This window comes from Solanum tuberosum, unplaced genomic scaffold (assembly GCF_000226075.1).
Source record: "Solanum tuberosum cultivar DM 1-3 516 R44 unplaced genomic scaffold, SolTub_3.0 scf00657, whole genome shotgun sequence".
Taxonomy (NCBI): domain Eukaryota; kingdom Viridiplantae; phylum Streptophyta; class Magnoliopsida; order Solanales; family Solanaceae; genus Solanum; species Solanum tuberosum.
The window spans coordinates 173,852-193,718 of record NW_006239577.1 but is presented as its reverse complement, the minus strand read 5'-3'; the positions used below and the strand labels follow the sequence as shown (position 1 = coordinate 193,718).

The 19,867-nt window shown below is 33.0% G+C and overlaps 2 protein-coding genes and 1 long non-coding RNA gene across 3 annotated transcripts; 1 reads left to right on the top strand and 2 right to left on the bottom strand.

The window, feature by feature from the left end:
* Nucleotides 1-102: 102 nt before the first annotated feature.
* LOC102582064 (F-box protein At5g52880) lies at nt 103-6,895 on the bottom strand. Its single transcript, XM_006366587.2, has 6 exons — nt 6,504-6,895; nt 5,335-5,489; nt 3,422-3,509; nt 907-1,094; nt 533-675; nt 103-410 (listed from the first exon to the last, which is right to left on the bottom strand). Exons 1-6 carry the CDS (start codon nt 6,689-6,691, stop codon nt 282-284), a joined length of 891 nt encoding a protein of 296 aa, XP_006366649.1. The 5' UTR covers nt 6,692-6,895; the 3' UTR covers nt 103-281.
* Nucleotides 6,896-7,978: 1,083 nt separating this feature from the next.
* LOC102581738 (uncharacterized) lies at nt 7,979-15,594 on the bottom strand. Its single transcript, XM_006366586.2, has 16 exons — nt 15,147-15,594; nt 14,161-14,282; nt 13,984-14,072; nt 13,859-13,894; nt 13,581-13,674; nt 12,938-12,980; nt 12,750-12,850; nt 12,257-12,321; nt 11,639-12,132; nt 11,462-11,549; nt 11,237-11,374; nt 10,334-10,902; nt 9,562-9,697; nt 9,408-9,476; nt 9,166-9,297; nt 7,979-8,640 (listed from the first exon to the last, which is right to left on the bottom strand). The coding sequence occupies exons 1-16, from the start codon at nt 15,347-15,349 to the stop codon at nt 8,527-8,529; spliced, it is 2,493 nt and encodes an 830-aa protein (XP_006366648.1). The 5' UTR covers nt 15,350-15,594; the 3' UTR covers nt 7,979-8,526.
* On the top strand, nt 8,648-9,026 carry LOC107058814 (uncharacterized). Its single transcript, XR_001472354.1, has 2 exons — nt 8,648-8,781; nt 8,860-9,026. It is a non-coding gene; the product is annotated as an uncharacterized lncRNA (long non-coding RNA).
* Nucleotides 15,595-19,867: the final 4,273 nt, after the last annotated feature.

The window sequence follows — 19,867 nt, the reverse complement described above, 5'->3', positions numbered from 1 at the left end:
AAAATCTATTTCATGGATGAGAATTTTTAATTTCCATAATCTTGAAATTAGCGAGGATGCACTTTGAACATCTCATGTAAAGCAAGCCAGAAGCACCAGAAATGACGAAACAACATGCAAGACTAATTAATTGTTACATTTGATTGATGCAACAAATTCTCAAAATGTGCTATTTTCATGTTGATATTAGTTACAATCCTTCACATCATTTTTTCAATCCCCAGCAAAGGAATCGCAGTATGTTTTGATATATTAACAAGGATCTTCCATATGCTTCCACATCATGCATGTGGCTCACTAACTCGCCTGGGATAGGCCCACAGCTTGAAGACTGATCCATCAACTGAGTCATCTGAATCACTATCACTATCCGAGGAAGGTATGGACTCCTCTATTACATAGTCAACAATCTGACAACGACAAAAGATATCATTGAGAAAACCTTGTAGGACTACTTGAGATGGTGAAACATACATAGTAATGAAATAAGAAAATCTGAATACACAGTGCTGAGGAGACAACATTCACAAACCTGTTCAAGTGACACAGGCATGATCTGATGTTCATCAGAAATTTTCCCATCGTATTCATTGGAACACTTGGAATTACTCAACCAAACAATTGAATTGCACTGCTTGCAAAAGCCCCTCTGGGATGATACCTTGTTTGAAATACCTGAGTCAAAACAGATAGGTATATAAAAAGAACCGACACAGAAGAAAATTTGGAAAGGAAAAAGAAAACAAGCAGACATAGTAAAGACCTCTCTGAATGAAGGAAGACAAACGATAATTCTAAAATAGTCCAAGTGGTCTATGAACCATGCAACATGGAAAAAATAATGAAAACCATAGCTGGAAATGTAGTTCCATCTAACCAAAGTGGGATCACAGCCAATGGAAATACCTCTATAACCTCGCTTGAAAGCATCTTTCCAGTCAACATTATCTGCAGCGGTATTTCCCGGAGTAAAAGAAATTCTCTCCACACCGTTAGTAAACCTGATAATGTTTGGGATGTCACTTGACTTCCCAAAAAAGCTAATATGTATAGACTGCCAGAGATGATTGTCACTAGCTGCCACACTCCATGACCTGCAAAGTTAGACACCTTTTGAGATACCATCTGATATGGTAATTGATTAACGGAAAATATAATTGGCAAGACAGATTTTTGGCACGAGCAACAAAAATCAGGTATTTTCGGTGAAAAGTTAAGGGTGTTTGGATAAATTCATTTATTTCGTGTACCTAAATTATCCTCAAAAGTAAAACCATTTTTAATACTTTTAAAACCACAACTGTTTAAAACTTAAACCACTTCTGAAAAGCTCAAGTTGTAATTATTATTTATTACCCGTGTCTTGGCAATTCGTGCCAAAATTTTGTCTTGCCAATTAGCAGTACTTAATTCTATGTAGGCATCTCTTGAACATTGGACCTAGTCCTCTATGTGATTTAATCAATGAGTACTGCTAATTGGCAAGACAGAATTTTGGCACGAATTGCCAAGACACGGGTAAATGACGAAAATGTCCCTTTGGCTTCAAAACTGCTTGTATTTCCCTCCAAAAAAGAAAACCATCTTTGACATTTTAATAATTATTTACTCTCTCTCTTACTTTACTCTTTTTATCTCCTTCAACTTCACTCTTCACTCTCATCCGTTCTTATTTTAATTTGTTGATCAAGAATTTATTTTGTTGTTGGATTTATAACATAAGTATATATAGTTCTTTAAATAACATGATTCCACAATACTTTTGTAGCTTAATTTCACTCTTCATTGGAATATTTCAATGTTCAACCATTTGTATTTACGGTATAAACTACCACTAAGTCAAATGGTCAAATTTGCACATTCTTGCCAACTACAATATATAGAAGTAGGGGTGTACAAAACCGAACCGAAAACCGAACCAAATCGCAAATCGAGTCAAACCAAAAAAAAAACCCGACTAGTGGTTGGTTTGACTTGGTTTGGTGTTAAAAAAAAAAACCGACTATATTTAGGTTGGCTTGGTTTTAGCTAAAAAAAACCAACCCGAGACCAAACCAACCCGACATTATATATATAATTTTAAAATTTTATTTTATAAATAAAAATATTTACTTTGATATAATTTTTAAATATTTCTTATACTTTTTTATAGTTTTTATCTTTTAATATATTATTTCAAGTTTGAAACTTAGAATTTTGAATAGTTCCATAAAGATTATATAGTCCATAGATGTTGGTAATTATAGTAAAACTTAAATCAAAATCAAATTAATACTAATGCAAAAAGAAAATCAATTTAACACTAAGAATGACAATAATATTGAATATTTGATCTTTGGTTTTACATTGGTTTAGACAATTAAAGTACATAATCTAATTTTAATTTTCTTTAATATTTAGTCATGTAACTAATACTTATTAAACTTATTTTAGCATGATTTAGTACTTTTAAATTATGATCATTTTCATTATGACTTGTTAATTTGCAATATTTGTTTTACGCGATTTCATTATTATTACTTTTTTTTGGATATTTTAGTGTCATTAATCATATCATATTGTGTTATATTTTTAAGAAACATCTTAGATAGTTGTATTTTGGTAGGACGATATTTTAGTGTCATTAATCATATCATTGTTTGTGTTGTATTCATAAGAAACACCTTAGATAATTGTATTTTGGTAGGACTGGAGAAATATTTGAAGTACAAGTAAATTATATGTTTGTATGAATACTTTAGCGAAAAAATTCGAAAAAACCTGAGGTTGAAAAACCCGAGTTTTATTGGTTTGGTTTATAGATTTAAAAATTCGACACAAATGGTTTGGTTTGATATTTGAAAAATCCGAACCAACCCGACTATGTACACCCCTATTTAGAAGATTGATATATTTAAATATAGGGTTCTTGTAAAAAAATTGACAAAAAACAAATATATTTGAACAAAGGTAGTTTAATCAACTCGGATTTGTCGTTGATTTATTATTCCAAATTAAAATTATGAACGAAAAGGAAACAAAAAACACTATCTAAAATGACAACGTATGGAGACCCAAACTTGGTAGAAATAGAAGTAAACCTTACCGAAAAAAAAACGAAAAAGCTCAATTAAGTATGAAATTAAATAAAAATTTCTCGGGCAGTGTGAAATAAATAATAATTACAACTTGGACTTTTCAGAAGTGGTTTAAGTTTTAAACAGTTGTGGTTTTAAAAGTATTAAAAATGGTTTTACTTTTGAGGGTAATTTAGGTACACGAAATAAATGAATTTATCCAAACGCCCTTAACTTTTCACCGAAATTACGAAAATACCTGATTTTTGTTGCTCGTGTCATTTCGTGCCAAAAATCTGTCTTGCCAATTATATTTTCCGTTTAATTAATGCAACTACTTAAGTTGGATAAGGAAAGCCTCATACCTGCAGACTGAAGAAGCAGTAACAAGAGACTTCAAGTCTAAGAAACCAAATACGTGTACAAGAACATCCTCAGGAAGTTGGCTCCTACCTGGAATGCAAATGCAGCACTACAAAATTAGAATGCAGTGAGCAGATGCAGAAGTATTAAGAAATGTTTGAAAAAAGGATGCCATATTGGGTGTCATCCTAGATAACTTTATATGAAGCATATCTTATAAAAGATAATCGCAGTAGGAGGAACATCTATACTGTGAACAAGCATATATATTAGTGAAAGATATATACACTGTGAACAAGCATATCTTGTACAAATGTGTATAATAGTGTATAAGAGGTATTTATACATATTTTTACATTGTTATACATAATTATATAATATAAAACATATATAATATGTTTAAATAATGTATCGAACTCGTACAAGTATGGAAAAAAGTAAATTCACAGTGAAAGATAACCCAACTGCTTCAACTATTTCTGAACAGTGACATGGTAGTACTTGCAATTATTCTACAGAATAGTGCTCAACAACTGCTTTTGGTGAAGAAATATTTGTACAAAGTAGTTGATGGAGGAGCCACTTCTTTTGCCAAAAAAGTGGGCTATCATGGGTAAATTTAGAAAGTTGAGCAAAAAAATGTAATAATTATATCTCAATGTTCATACAACGTAAATTTCCCATTAATTTATTTTTAAATGATTTATAATGTGGGTCTAAGCAACTGGGCTGAGAGATTCAAGTTGATGCTCAGTAGGAGGAACATCTACACTATGAAAGGTGCTTTATGTGTCAGATGGACGCAGAAAATGTGAGACATCTTATTCTTTACTGTAAAGTGCCGCAGACATGTGGAATATGTTTTTCTTAAATTTTGGACTAGCCTAGATCATGCCTAATAGTATTGAAGAAGCATATGAAAGCTGGTGTTTGTGGAGAGTTGGCAAATGCATAAAAAAAAATCGGCTAATGGGATATCAACTCCAAACCAAGCCCTCAAAGGCTATGTGTTTGCTTAATCTTTTTAATTGGCTCAATCAGGCCCATGCTTCCAGTTGTGATCATTTTTTGTACTGCGTTTACTCCTTAGTTTTTACATAGATTTTGTACACGAGCAGGCTCACTTTTTACTTGTATCCCTTTTTTGTTATGCATCTTCATGATGCCTTTTAATGAAAGTCTCTTGCTTCATAACAAAGAAGGGATGCCATATTGGATGATTCTCTACAACTATTTAAGCAAATCATCTGTTATTAACATTACCATTCCTTATTAAAAACTACATCAGTTTTAGCTGTGCCATGAGGGTTGGTGGAAGCAGTACAACTTTGAGTTTTAACTGTTCACTGGAGGATGAACTTTTGCCTCACTAAGCAGTATACTACACTATCCATCTCTCCACTAATGTGTTCCCCTATACAGGGAAAAAGAGAGGCGGAGGGATGTTCTCATCTAAGGCCTCTCAGAACTTGACACTCGAACATCTCTTGAATTTCTTTTCCTGGGGGTTTGGGGGTGGCGAGAGATGTTGTTTGCATTTCAGAGTTTTGGAAATAACACTTTTCATAAAACATAACAATGGTGGGCAGACCAGCTTGCACGTACCTCGATTAATTCCCCAGGGTACCTGATACCTCCCACCAACATAGGTATGGTAACTCAGTCCAAGTTCTGGAAATAAGTCTACTATATCAAAATTTTGATTATGAAAGTGCTGTCAACTCTAGTCCGTCAGACACAGCTGCAAGTTGAAATCTAAAATGGCCTTGCAAGAAAATGTCACTATGGCAGGAAAGCAACGCAAAGGAGCTACAGGTGTCCTAATCCAGGGTTTCACAAAGAGGGATTCCACACCAAAAGCACTAAATGAGTCTAGTGATATTTTTATTTAGAACACATGTTCAATTAAAAGTACCTTCTAACACTGGTCGGACCTTCCTACGCCTCCTATGAGTAACCATAGCCTGTTTGAATTCAGATGCAGCTAAGGCTTTCTTTTGTTTTGGTAATGCAGCTTCCATGCTTTGAAGCAAGCCATGTGCTGCTGATATAGCCGCTTGTGTCTGCATTCTGAAGTGACAAAAACATTAAATATTAAAGTTCCTTTTACTTGGAGTAGCAAAAATATCATTAAATACATGCCAACAACAAAAAATTTCATAAACAAGGAACATCTGAAATTTTCTTTTCTCAATATCAGCAAATTAAGTTATCTATAAAATCTTCTGATTCAGGGACCTCAAACAAAGTACAGAGGATTGCATCTCTTGTTCAATATGGCAGGGCTCCGTCAAGCCCTTATTAGCAGCAGATGCTTACCATCAAGAAAACAGGAAAAGGTGAAAACTTGGTAGCTAGTGTCTTTATATGGTCGACCAACACATTAACACAAGTGACAAGTCCCACAGCAAATGTTGATCAACTATGTCATTAATTACCAAAGTTACAAGTTTAGCTACATGCTTCCCCATTTCTTGATATGTACACCAGGAACTTCGAATTCTCAACTGTAGTAATGAACAATTTCCTAGTGAGTGAAGAGGAACCAACCAATCCTTACTATTTAAGTACACGAAATTGAAGTTGGAGAATCAGGCAATAGCTAGTAATCACTTACAACTAATTCCTAACTCTTTTTTTTTTTTATGATGAAGTATAAGTGTACAACTAAATTCCTAACTACTTCTCTCTCACCCTAACCTTTCTTTTCTTCCATTGTTGAATTGCAGGAGTTAGAATAGTTTACAATGGTGTAATACTTCCATTTACTCATGGATTAATAAAAGTTTTCCAGTTCTCAATCTCTTTTCATCTTTCAATTCTTCAGTACATAACAAATCATGAGCTGTTGATGAGAATTAAACTTTTCTACCAGTTAATTCATTAGTCAATTATGCCTCAAACCCCAAATTAATTAAGTTGACAACATGAAATCCTGTTCATTGTAGATACACTGGCTCTGTACAGAGCGGAGTTACAATCCTATTAATCGAATGAAAGAAAATAAAAGGGGAAACCCATTTAATTTTCAGGTAAACTATGCAGTAATTTCGAATGAAAATTGACGAAGAAGGCGTGACTTACTCAGGGAGGAGACCAAAGGCGGCGAGGGAGTCTTGGAAGATGAGAGATTGCAAATTTTTGGGAATTCTGGAATATGCATTTCTTAGAATAAGGCTTAGCTCATCACAAGCAATTGGGTAACGATAGGGTTGATTCAACGACTCCTTTAACCCTAGTTTTTGATACCTCTCCATCATTGAACCTCCCATCTCCACTATTTCGAGCCAAACCAACACATTAGATCGTAAAATTTATATATCCCGTGTATTTGGGGAGCTACAGAGTCGGCGCCGCTTGCTTTCAATGGCGATTGAAGATCCAAAGATGTGCGTAAACACGAAGGATGATTGATTTTCTGGAGTTTATTGGTTCGCAAAACAAACTACTTGTAGCATTTGTCTGCGTATATAAATACTCGTGAGTTTTGATATATTCCTTCCGTCTAAGTTTTGTTTTTCTTAGAGTCAAACTATTAAAAGATTTAACTAATATTTTAAGATGTAATTTTTCGTCGTATTGATATGTAAAAAAATTGTAATAATTTATAGTACTTGCCATATAGTTTTTGAATATCTAAACGTTTTGTCTAAAATATCGAATTAATGTAATTTAATTTAACTTTGAAAATTAGTCAAATTGACTTTTGAAAAGCGCAACATGAAAAATGAAAATGGACGGATGGAGTTTATATATAGTTGTCTCATACTACCTCCGTCCACTTTTAATTAGTTAATAACCTTATTAAATTAAGAAAATATTAATTAATTTTTCCTATATTATCCTTGTAACTAATTCTTTTTGAAAGTTTAAAAAGTTTTTAAGGGGTAGATTAGTAAAATCATTTTCTTATTTATAATTTCTTAAGTATCGTGCAAACTGGAAAATGATCAACTAATATGGAACAGAGAAAATAATATTTTATGTATATTTATCAAATATCAGAAAATGTCGAATAAATTTCTTACATTCATGTTTCACCTAAATTGTGAACGTAAGTATGAAAGTAACTTATTTTTCAAAAATATATTTGTATTGAAAGATATTTTCCTTCGTAACACACACCCTTAAACTTGGTAATTGCCATACTAATATTTTCTTGTATTAAGTTTCATGAACAGGTAGAACTTTAAACTATTATGATAGCTAAATTGGATGAAATATGTTTCTCATATTAAGTTTAGTGTGATGATTTGTATTATCAATTATCATACCTATGATTTTTTTAAAATATAATTAACTAGGCAAGTGTAAACTCGTTCATAAAAATCACCGGACAATAGGCAAGTGTAAACTTGTTCATATACTTTCTCTATCCCATTTTTTTATATGAGTTATTTTGACTTGACACGAAGCTTAAGAAAGAAAGGAAAACTTTTGAAACTTATTGTCTAAAAATACTAAATAAGTAATAGATATTTATGTGGATATAACCTATAAATAGTTAAATTATTACTTGATATAGAAATGTGTCGAAAGAATTTTGCATGAAACAAGTGGCAGCTATCACATTCATAGTACATTGACTTCCAAAATAAATTTCAAAAAAAAAGAATCAAATCCGTGTGTTCCAAATGACAAATATATTAGTTCCAAGAAACTGGAGATTGATAAATTACAACAACTGTATACAACACTAGAATACACTATTACATGGAATCACTATTGATGAACAAAATCATAACTTGCTCTGAGATTTCCAAGCCCCTGTGCCTTTTCAATTGCCACACCAGAGATCATCTTTGATATCCTACAAGACTGTTGTGGGGCAAATGTTGCTCTAAGCAGAACAGACGCTGTATTCTCCTTCCTTTTCTCTGACCATGCGTATACAAAAGCAAGCAAGCAAGCCTTTGACAGACACATTTCATGCATATTCATGTCACACCCTCGGAAGTGGAGACCAGTTGGCACAGGTTCAAGTATCTCTACCTTAGTTTCAGGAGAATGGGGATTTGATTCTGAAGGTTATGCAGTGATCATGGTTATCACCCCTTTCACGAAAAATAATGCAGACAATCATTTCTTGATGCATAGATTTGACGACCTAAAGGAAATAAGATAACTGCTGCTTTTTCCTAGAACCGCCTTCTCCATATAGGTCATTCCACTGCTTCAGCTCACTCATTACGGATCCTTCAGAAGCAAAGCTTGCAGCAACCTAACCAAAGAAGTGATTCGTGAAGATCTGTGTGCAAATCCAAAATGAATGCAACAATAAAACTGAAGGAAATAAGTCCTTCGCATGCATTATTTGTAAGTATATATTTCCTGCTTCTGTGATTCCACAAAAGAAAACTAGGTTCATATTGTAGTCCTTCGCATGCATTATTTGTAAGTATATATTTCCTGCTTCTGTGATTCCACAAAAGAAAACTAGGTTCATATTGTACTTTATGTTAGAAAAACATGATCCTGCTAAGAGATACTGTAATGTCCATGAGAGAGTATAAGGAACCCTATCTTATTTATAAGGATAGTCTATCCAAGAAAGTTTGTGTACTGAAAACTGAAAAGTTTGTGTAGCTATGAATTCAGATGACAGGACCAAAAAAAAAAACTAAAGAAAGAACTAAATGCTTCAGATGGTCCAATCAAAAGAGAACAGATTCATCTTTATATTATGGTTAGGAATCCTTGTTGTTTTACAAATACTCAACGGACCCACAACATAAGGACTGGTTACCTGATTCTTTGCCTGTCTCATGTCCTCCATGTTTAGAGGCCTCAAAGTAATTACTCTTTCTTCCGCAGCTTCTTCTTTCTCATCTGAATTACCTTCTGCACTCTGCCCTTCTTCAGCACTCCGTTTCTTTTCCTATGAGAAAGAAAGAATAAATAAGAGAACACAAAGCATACATAATAAAGCAGATAGTCAAAAAAGGTTAAGTTGAAGAAGAACAGTTGGGAGCTAGACGCGTGTATTACCAAATCTTTCTTTCTCTCTTGTTGTATAAGCTCTCTGACAGGCCGATAAGCTGCTGTTGTGCACAAGTTCTGTTTTGGGAGATTAATGCTTTCAGTTATTACCAGATAATAAGCTTTATTCTTACATCACTTTGGAAAAAGAACTATCACAAACCTTAAGATCACTTCCACTATACCCTTCGGTCATGACTCCGAGCTCTTTAAAATCAAGATCTTCTACCTTTTCCTTTGCTAGAAGAGTTCTCAAAATCTTCTCTCTATTCTCAGCTGCAGGTAAACCGACCATAATTCTGCCCAACAGAAAACAAAATTTGAGAACATATGTCATTCTGCAACGTCATCATAAGCTGAAAAAGCTCATGATATTTAAAAATGAAAGTTCCCTTAATGTCAATCTATCAATAGGAACCACTGCACAGAGTAATATATCTATAAAAACAAATCGCCTTTTAATAAACAGACAGAAGATGAGGCAAGACTTCCTAACAAAGTCATTGAGGTAAGCAACATATCTCTGAGTCCTGAGACAGAAGACTTATTGTCACCAGGAGAATCGCTCCACTAGTCTAGCAGAAGATTATTTAGGAATTAACAGAAACACATAACAAATGCAGGATAACAATTCTGTAGATTTTCAAATTTATGCTCAAGGTAGATAATATCAATGAAGATGGCAATAAGACTATAAGATCTTCATCCAAGAGTGGAGAAACTTAAGGCCATCATCATGTAGTTCAAGCCAATAAGGAAAACGATCTGGCTTTCTTTCTGCCTCTTGTTTTTCTTTTTCCAGAATTTCTTTTTTGAGATGTAGGAAGATCAGCAGTGAAGTTTCAAAATGTATAACATACTGGTGAAAATCAACTCAAAGGACTGGAAAAAGCAATTAAGCTAAGTAAATGATTGGTGTCAAGCTGTGGAAGTACCTGCGCTCAAACCGTCTGATTATTGCTTCATCGAGGTCAAAAGGTCTGTTGGTTGCAGCAAGAACAAGAATGCGCTCACCTGGTTTAGTCAATAATCCGTCCCAATGAGTCATAAACTCATTCTTAATTTTTCGCATAGCCTCGTGTTCTCCAACTCTTGTCCGCTGCCCTAGCATGCTATCAACCTCATCCACAAAAACAATCGTTGGAGAAACCTTCGCTGCAAGTGTGAAAAGAGCTCGGACATTCTTTTCATCTTCCCCAAACCATTTTGAAGTAATGGTTGACATTGAGACATTTATAAAGCTTGCTCCAGCTTCATTGGCTATTGCTTTAGCCAGCATCGTCTTCCCAGTGCCAGGTGGACCAAAGAGTAGTATACCTCTGCAAGGCTTAAGCAGTCCACCGTTGAAGAGGTCAGGTCTTCTAAGAGGAAGCATGACCAGCTCCTGAAGTGATTCTTTCGTTTCATCTAGGGCACCAATATCTGCAAATGTCACTCCAATCTCATGTGAAGGTATGACCTCTGGTCTTATCCGCTTCTCGAATTCATTGTCAGGAATAACTTCCTGTAGATATCAAATTACACATTGAAGCAAAAGGCAGAAACACCAAATGAGGACTGAATTAACAAACAAAAATCAAGTTGGACCAGATAGTAAAAGATATACGAAATCAGAGAATAAAAAATGTATGAGCATAGTGTGACAGGATGTTGTTGAAACCAATAGATCAGCATTAACTTTTTCAGGCGAACACAAAGACATCCTAAATGTATTCAGCCTGACATTTGAGGGGAAAAAAGAAAGAATACAGCTATCAAGTTCAGCTATATCAACTTTTACCAACTGAAAGGTTCTCAGAAGAAGATTGTGGTGATATTTTATCAAGTGCTGCACATACCGGGGCCTTTGATGCAGATGAAATCTCTCCATCCTTTTTTGTTGAAGGTCCTGATTTTTCAGCCTCACCCTTACTCTCGGATGTGGGGTTCTCCGACTTTGATTCAGGCTTTAATCCAATATCATCCACCGCAGCATCCTATTTTTTATTGAAAAGAGATTAAAATCAATCTCATCTCAGTTAATTCCTCAATTTTCAACAGAAACGCTAAAATGCAAAAGAAACCTTGGACAATTCAGCATTCGCCTCCATTTTGAGGGAGTCTCTGCAACCACTCTTTCCGTCCTGGAAGACACCTAATCCATGGGACAAACTGTACCAGGAGCAGAAAAGTACACACGTGAAACATAAAGTATGCAAATGGAAAAAGAAGCTAATAACTATTGAAAGTTTGGCATGTACCTGTTAGATGATATGAGGAGCTTCCCATTTCGATATTCTGGATCCTTGCTGTTCATCAAATGATGTGATATAGCAGAGATAACAATTTCCTCTATGTAATTACTCAGCACCATTGTGTCAGCATGACAGATTGATCCTAGATCATCACATTCGAGGTCATTTGCTGCAAGCACCTCCGCAATGTGATTCTTGTTGTCTTGAAACTGGATCATCTTCATATCCTCTGCCAGTTGTGTTTTCCAGTCCGTAAGATGTGTCTCATCTTCAGGGGGACTAATCTCAATATTGTAAGGAAATAAAAGACTGAGTTTCTCATCTACTTCCTCACAATCATCTTCATGCTCAAACATCCTGGAGCCAAGAACCAACACTGATCCTGATATTTTTTTCAGCATTCGATCGAAGAGTTTATAAGCTCTGGGGGATTGAAGATGTCTGTCAACATCCCTGATGTAGAGAATAACGCGGCTGGTTTCAGAGATTGACACCAAAACCTGCAAGTAACCTCCTTGTTTAGTATCTGATTTCAGATGAAACAACCATAAAGTGAAAGACACTGAGAAGAACATATTCCATAACAACATGGATACAAGTTTGAAATCAAGAGATATTTATTACCTTGAAAAGTGACTGTAAGAAAGCCTTCTCATCTAATGACCAGCTGTTGACCCGCTTAATTGGAGCTAGATGAAGAAACAAGAACTGATCAGAAAATGATCTTCAATCGTAAGATAACTAATTACAGGTTAGTCAAAATTCAGCAATATGAATTTGACAGACGCAAATGCAAGAGATGAATCTAGAAACCCATTGCAGGTATAGTATCTGGTAAAGCTAGCTGACGGTTAGATAGGAAATTTGATGAGATTCTTCAACAAAAGAAACATTAAGATGCAAACCACATTATAGTAGCAAGAACATCAGAAGGGGGGAAAATGAGACTTTAATATAATTAGTGGATAGTCAAATCATGAATTTCTAAATTAACAACTTTCTAACAATTATAAATGAAAACTGCAAATGCTAGTGGACCCTGAACTCCATATATAAACATGCAGGAAGTAAATAGCAAAGCCATGACAACTTAATCAATTTCCTACAAGCGTCCCACCTGGATTTGAAGCAGACGACTCAGAGCTGATACTACTTATATCAGAAGACACAGAGGCGGTTCTGCGATGCTTTAGAGAGTTGCTGGCACCTTCCCTATTCCTGCATATTCCAAAGGTAAGAGTTAACATGATATATCAACTCCAAAAACCTGCATTTATATCTAAATGATGAATAAAACTAATATACCTTGATTTACTGTCAAACCCAACTGTTTGCCTTGAATAGGTGACTGCAAAAAAAGAGAATGAAACTTGTATATGAAGAGGATCAGGAAATGTAAAACAACATGAAAGTATCAAGCCTTAGATTTTACGTTCTACAATACTGGTTAGGTCTAGATTGAAATCAGAACCATCGACTCACTGGCTTCCGAGCTCCACATGAAAGTTAGCTGCAATTACTTGAACTTAACATTTCATTGTTTTTTGATGAGTTGTATGACCTTTACAGCCTCTGCAAAGTTCTCTACGATAAATTAATTCACCTTGGGACTTACGAAGTTAAAATCAGCTTTGGTTGCTTTTATTTTTCAGATACAGGACAGAAACAACTTGTGGGTGGATGTGGAATTTGCACTTCCCACAAGATTAAGGTACTGTAAAAGCTAGTGTGTACGAAAGCTACTATTTCATAATTTAATAAACATCTAGAACCTTCTTTAAATATAAGCATAAATAAAATCAGCAGATCTGGAGATAAAAAAAAGTTTGTGATTCATATCCTTATCTTTAAGATTGCAGATATATTCATTAATTGCAAATGTATAATGTTGTCACAAATACAGTCAAGTGTACCCAATAGTGAAGAACTATAGCCTTTCGTCATATACCTCCATTAGTCTCTCTTGCTGGAAGAATTGAGAACGAACCAAGCAAACTGGACAAACGTCCCAACGTAGACTCTGAGATTGACCTCTTGAAAACCTACAAAAATAAGATGCTGAATCAGGTAATATTCCATTAGGGGCAAAATGATTCCCTCTTACTTATACTGAAAGTGAATTCGGATTCAACAGTTACAGGAAACATGAAGAAATGGACCTGAAGACAACAATATTTTGCCCAACAAAGAATACAATTCTTCAATAGAATAAATGATAGTACTTACTGATTCTTTCTTGAAGATTCCATACTTGCTCTGCATCTGCAAATGGTTGACCAATAAAATAGAGTGAATAGAAGTATCAGCAGAAGATGAGTTAAAATACTGGAAAAGAAGGCCTCACACAGTACCTTCAGAGAGAAGTCAGTTAAATCCAATAGCAGCAGTTTAGCATCAAAGTGATGCGCCAAAGCCTTTGCGAGAGTTTGCTGGTAAAGTTCTGCATTCATGTATCAGAACACGGTCAAAGCGCTAAATACAGATAATAACATATAAAGTTGAAAATGATTTAAATGAGAAATCCATACCAGCAGGCCCTGAAAGTAATATGGCCCTACTTGCAGGAGAAAGATTTCTTGTATGTTTAGACACATCTAAGTGATTCAGATGAACATATGCTGCACTTGTTAATAATACCCGTGTTCGTTCACTGTCAAAGTCACATTTGAAGGAGATCAATAACTTTGATCCATTTTCAACATATATTCATCGAAATTATCAGAGAAGTAGAGTAACAGATATGTTGGAAAATATTTCAACTTTGACCAAGATATCAACTGGAGCCACCACAGTGTAGCATAACTCTCCAACAACAGAGAACATTTAGATGAAGGAGTGAGACTAGGAGAAACTAAGCAGAAAAGAAAAGCACATGGGTTTATAGAATTTTAGGTGTAAGTGTTAAAGGAATATGCAATACTTGACTTTTGTCAAACAAAAAGCTGTTGAATTCTTCTGCTTATAGTGATTGCACATTCGTCGATAACTTTGCTGTATTCATAAGAAACGCAGACATGCAAGCTCCATAAAATTCACAGGTTGCAAGTATTAGCCGGTGACACTATTTACCCATGATTAAAAAAAATATACATTAAAAATTAATGTAAATATAGTTGGTGTTGTACTTGTTCATATTTTGAACCCCTTAACGAAAAGTCCTTGTTCCACCACCACTGCCGATGGCTCATTATTATTACTCAAATCTGTTCAGGGGTTCAATTGAATCCCCAATATCATATATTTTCGGTTATTTGAATCCGCTTTGTATAAACTTGTACTTAGCAGAATAGTAAAAACATAGCCTTTTCCTATCCCTCAAAAGTGACACCAATTCCAATAAAAAGTGAAAATTAAGGTGAAAAGTGAATAAATTGCAGAGAGCTCCCAACTTAAGATCACATTCAAGCAGCCTGAATACAACTAATATCACGAGATCCAGGGATTCAATCCTTTTTGTAAACGAACATGTTTTAATGATCTTATCCTAATGAAAAAAAAAAGAAAAAAGGTTTACCTGAGATAATAAGGGAAGTCCTCAAAGGTGATTTTGGTAAGCTTGCCGTCAATAATTAGGCGTCGAAGTTCCTTTTCAATTTGGTCAGGTGTTATGCCTTGGGCGGCGTTTGTCCATTTATTAACGGCTTGTCCTGAAGCTAATCCAAGGCCAACTCCAACCCCTACGCTCAATGCCGATAACAATACGTGCTTCTGTTCCATATTCAACAAAATCACTTCTTCTGTTATCTCTGTATCTATCTATAAATAATAGTAATAAAATGTAAATGTGTGTATTATGAAGAAGAAGAAGATGAAATGTAGGGAGAGAGAGAGAAGTGGAAGGATTCTTTTGAAGACAAATAATGACAGGTAATGTAACAACTTGATGAATCGATTGATCCCACTGCGCGCTGTTTTTTCTCTCTCTGTATTTTTGTGTTATGCTTTATCTTCGTCTCAATTTATAGAATTTAAGAGAGAGAGAGGTGAATTCGGAACCCCATTGGGAAGCTTTGTTGACCTTTGGACTCAATGTACCAACTTTTTCATTTCTTTTCTTTTTTCCCTTTAAATTTGTTTATTTCTTGTTTTTGGACTGCTCTTACTTGGCAGACATCAAAATTTTACCCGATTCTATAAAGTGTGTTTAATTTCAATGGGCACTTTATAGATATTCATTTTCAATTAAGATTTTTTAAAGGTTACTTAATTCTAAATGCTAGTTCATGTTTATATAAATGGTATTATATATCTGGCATTTCAAATATCCCTGTTGGGATATTCATAAAAAGATCAAAGAGGTTTTAATCGACCTTAGTTTGAGAAATACGTCATCAAGGTCCTCTCGGATCATAGAGTTAATTGAGAGGGAAGAATCAAGATTCAAGGAACAAACATCAATAAAATTATGTTCCTTCATATTTTATTGGTGATTGTAAATTTTTTTTATCTTTTGTAAATTTATTGCAAACATCATTTTCCTTGTTTTTGAAAAATTTATTGTTCTAAAAAAAGTATCTTGATCAATCAAGTATAAAGCAAATAAAAAGACATTTTTCTCAGTACCAGACACACTTTGACTAACTAACACATTTGTATTTTATTTATTTTTTTGAAACGTTATTTTTTTTCATTTATCAAAATTCTCATTTGAAAATATCACCGATAATTCAGCCCGAGTACCAAAGCTTAATTAAAAGTAGAGTCAATAGCTGCCTATTTTGTGATCTCAGTTTTAATTACTTCTCAATCTTTCTTTTATCTTTTATTTATTTAATAGAAGAAGAAAAAAAGGAGCAATGTGATTTTTTACTTTTAAATTATTCGCATGAGATATCGGTAATATCACCAAATTTTCCTTCGTGTTTAATGAAAGTTTATAGGGACACCAAACTTCAAGGGAAAACAAATTATTTAACCAAACTATGAAGAACCATTTAGTGAAGTTTGGTGTTAATTCACAAGAAGTATACCTTTTCATGCATAAGTCAACCTAGTTTAAAGAATATATATTTGAGAGAGTTAAATGGATTAAACTATTACTAGTATATTAACAAAAAATTTGTTCAATATTTACATTTCTGCAAAAATTATTGTCAATTTTCTCACATTTGTTTGATCAAAATGGTAAAGTCTACATATACTATACTCTTTTCAAACTTTATTATTGAGACCATATTGCATTAAAAACAAGTTTCTTAAAAATAAGAAAAATATTTTTTATAATGAAAATAGGAAAAACAAGTTTCATGATCAATGACATTTCAAGTTTATTGTCTCATGCTCACCTTCCAACGCACTTCATCTTAATCCCCACCACACCCGTAGCTCCCATTCTTGTCACCCCACACTTTACCCATCTGTCATAATATTTGTCTAGATTATATACGAATTACTATTAGGATAAATCTTTTTATCAACATATCGACACAAAAACAAAAATTTACTTGTTTTTTAAAAAAAAACGTTTATATTTTCCTTCGTGTCGAACACACCTCTATAGCAGGTTACTTCTAATGATAATGTTAAACATAAATTCGATGAATAAGAATTGAGATTGCATTCCAAACTTGTGACAATTCTAAATTTATCATTTCGAGAGTTAGAAATGTCAACATATGGGTAAGTGATTAATATGTCAACATATGGGTAAGTGATTAATCTACTTATTGCTTAATTCAAGACTACATTCGTTTAATTAATTAATTGATTAATTATAATTTATAAAGCCGTCATTACTTTACGTGGACGGTTGTAAAAGCTTACTTGGGCACATGCATTGCTTCTTCTTATAACTTTATTCCTTTTCTTTTGTACCTTTCCACATATGATGAAGACTTAATTAATTTGCATGCACTGCTACAAATGTGTAACACTACTAAAAACAGTAAGAAATTTATGTTATACAATATCATTTTTCTATTCATTTTCTATGAAATAGCTTACTGAAAAAAATATATGATAAAAAATAATTTTTTATTGAAATAATGGATAACTTACTATTTTTTCGTACGAAAATATTAATATTTTTTCTTTTTTCACTGATTCAATTAATTATTTTTTTAAATGAAAATAGACTCTAAACAATTTTTTAGTGGGAATATAGTGACTTTTTAGTAGTAAGTAATAACAAAGTAATTTTAAATAGTTATGTACTATGGTATTTTTGGAGAGGGTATTTACATTTTACATATTATGAAATGCTTTCTATATCTATCTATTAATTAACTGAATATTGAATTAGAAATGGTTGAGTTGTAAATTTGTCGCCTTATATGTATAAAAGCTCATTTTAGTGATTGTACCAACTTCTAATATTTCTAATTAAGACTAATGATTAATTATAGACGCATTAATAAGTACTTAGTGGTCCAGACGTATATTTCCTCTTTCAGTACTAGTACAACTTGCAAGTCCCAATTATTGTAAAATTGTACTCCACTTTTAACGATTATTAATTTATTATTATACATAGGTTTGCAAGTTGCTTAGTAAGCAAGTAAAAAAGAGAGAGAGAAAATTCATATTTGAACATTTTTTAATTAAACTATGTACAAAGTTCTTTTTCTGACATTTTTGCGATTAAAGAAAAGCAATGGGGATAATCACTTACATGTGAGATTAGAAGAGATGCCATTTGGGGATTATCCTTAATTATGTTATTTTGAAAAACATTCATACCTCGAGCTAGCTTTTAAAATTAAATAAATCAATTATAATATTCATTTTTGTAATACAACATTAGAATCAGACTTTTTGTTGTTCTTAAGTTTATCAATATTAAAGCAATTAAACTCAAATTTAGTGTTGTTGTACCATATATGTGGAGTATATATATAGTAAGGTTAGCAAAGTGTGACAAGTTGAAATAGAAGAAGCCAACCCTAAGAAAATGACAATGGTGGGCGACAATTTAATAATTAAAAAAAGGTCGATAGGTACGTTACCACTAGACAACATAAAACATGTCCATTTTATTTATTTTTTCTTCATATGGCAGTATGGTCCAAGTAAATGGTGGTTTAACTATTAACTTGGACAGTTACACTGTGAGCTGGTCCTCTTCAGATCTGATGTTTTAACCAATAATAATAATATAATATGGATGAGTTACGTTGTATTTTTATTTTTTATTTTTTTATTTTTCGATTCTTACGAGTTTATTATAAGTTTTTGTTACCACAACTGTCTAATTCATGCCGTTAATCTACTTGTTATCGCTTAAATAAAGATGTCAAATTGTCAACTTGATCATGGATATTTTTGCAAATATTAACTAATAAAATTTTATTTTATTTTATGATGAAAATTATTGTTTCCATCAAATTTATGGTAAGCTTCTTTGACTTCCACTACTAGAAACATAGCGTTTTTCATTGCGAATTAATGAAAAATTAGTTTGTAAAACATGTTTTTTCCATCCATTTTTACAGTTGGGCTAGTTTACTGTAAAAATGCATTATGCAAACATATTTTGACTGAAATATTAAATAGTGATTTTTAATAGTGAATATAAAAATAATATATCCTTTGGCTACTTAAAATTAAATATTTGACTGGCCAATTTTATGGCCAACTTGCCGTTTTATATTACTTATCTTAATTCTGATCTTTGCAGAATCTACATCCAAATTCAGATTTTCGTCTAAATAGAAAAATGTTTATCTTTAGAACTTCAAAATATATAGCTAATTATTCGTTCATTTTTTTAATTTCTGCTAGTAGTTTACCAAATTCTAGTACATCAATCTCATAGTTGTTAAATGTATAAACTTATCATAATGGATTAAACCTGTATACACTTGAGTACAATATTTTTCTTTTGCACTATTGGTGTATTGTTAAACTAATTAATTGTAGCAGTAATTCAAGATTTTTTAATTAGAAAATAGCCAAAAAACTCCTCAATCTATTAGCCAATTCTCAACTACATACTTATTCTATACGGGGTCCTATACCCCCTGAACTATTTAAATATGGAATAATCACCTCCCTAAAAAGTCATAACCAGTTTTTCAAAGCTGTGCAGCACACGCGATGAATCACTCTACATTCATTTTTTTTTTCTTGTAAATTATAAACCTAATCAAAATAATAATTTAATAATACCCTGTAAAATTATGTAAAGTTTCCATTTTTATCAAACCTGGAAATTAAAATTTTAAAAAAATGTTTTCAAATAGAGATTGTTTTTTCAAAATACTAATGATTTCTTTAGAGAATAATAAGAGAAAATGA

Coding starts and splice junctions, on each gene's coding strand:
- LOC102582064 (XM_006366587.2), bottom strand. CDS start 6,691: ATGGGAGGTTCAATGATGGAGAGGTATCAAAAACTAGGGTTAAAGGAG. Junction 3,510..5,334: donor GGTCCGACCAGTGTTAGAAG/GTACTTTTAATT, acceptor TTTGCATTCCAG/GTAGGAGCCAACTTCCTGAG. Junction 676..906: donor TTTCAAGCGAGGTTATAGAG/GTATTTCCATTG, acceptor GTTTTGACTCAG/GTATTTCAAACAAGGTATCA.
- LOC102581738 (XM_006366586.2), bottom strand. CDS start 15,349: ATGGAACAGAAGCACGTATTGTTATCGGCATTGAGCGTAGGGGTTGGA. Junction 12,851..12,937: donor GGGTTTGACAGTAAATCAAG/GTATATTAGTTT, acceptor TGGAATATGCAG/GAATAGGGAAGGTGCCAGCA. Junction 11,550..11,638: donor CTCCTCATATCATCTAACAG/GTACATGCCAAA, acceptor CTCCTGGTACAG/TTTGTCCCATGGATTAGGTG.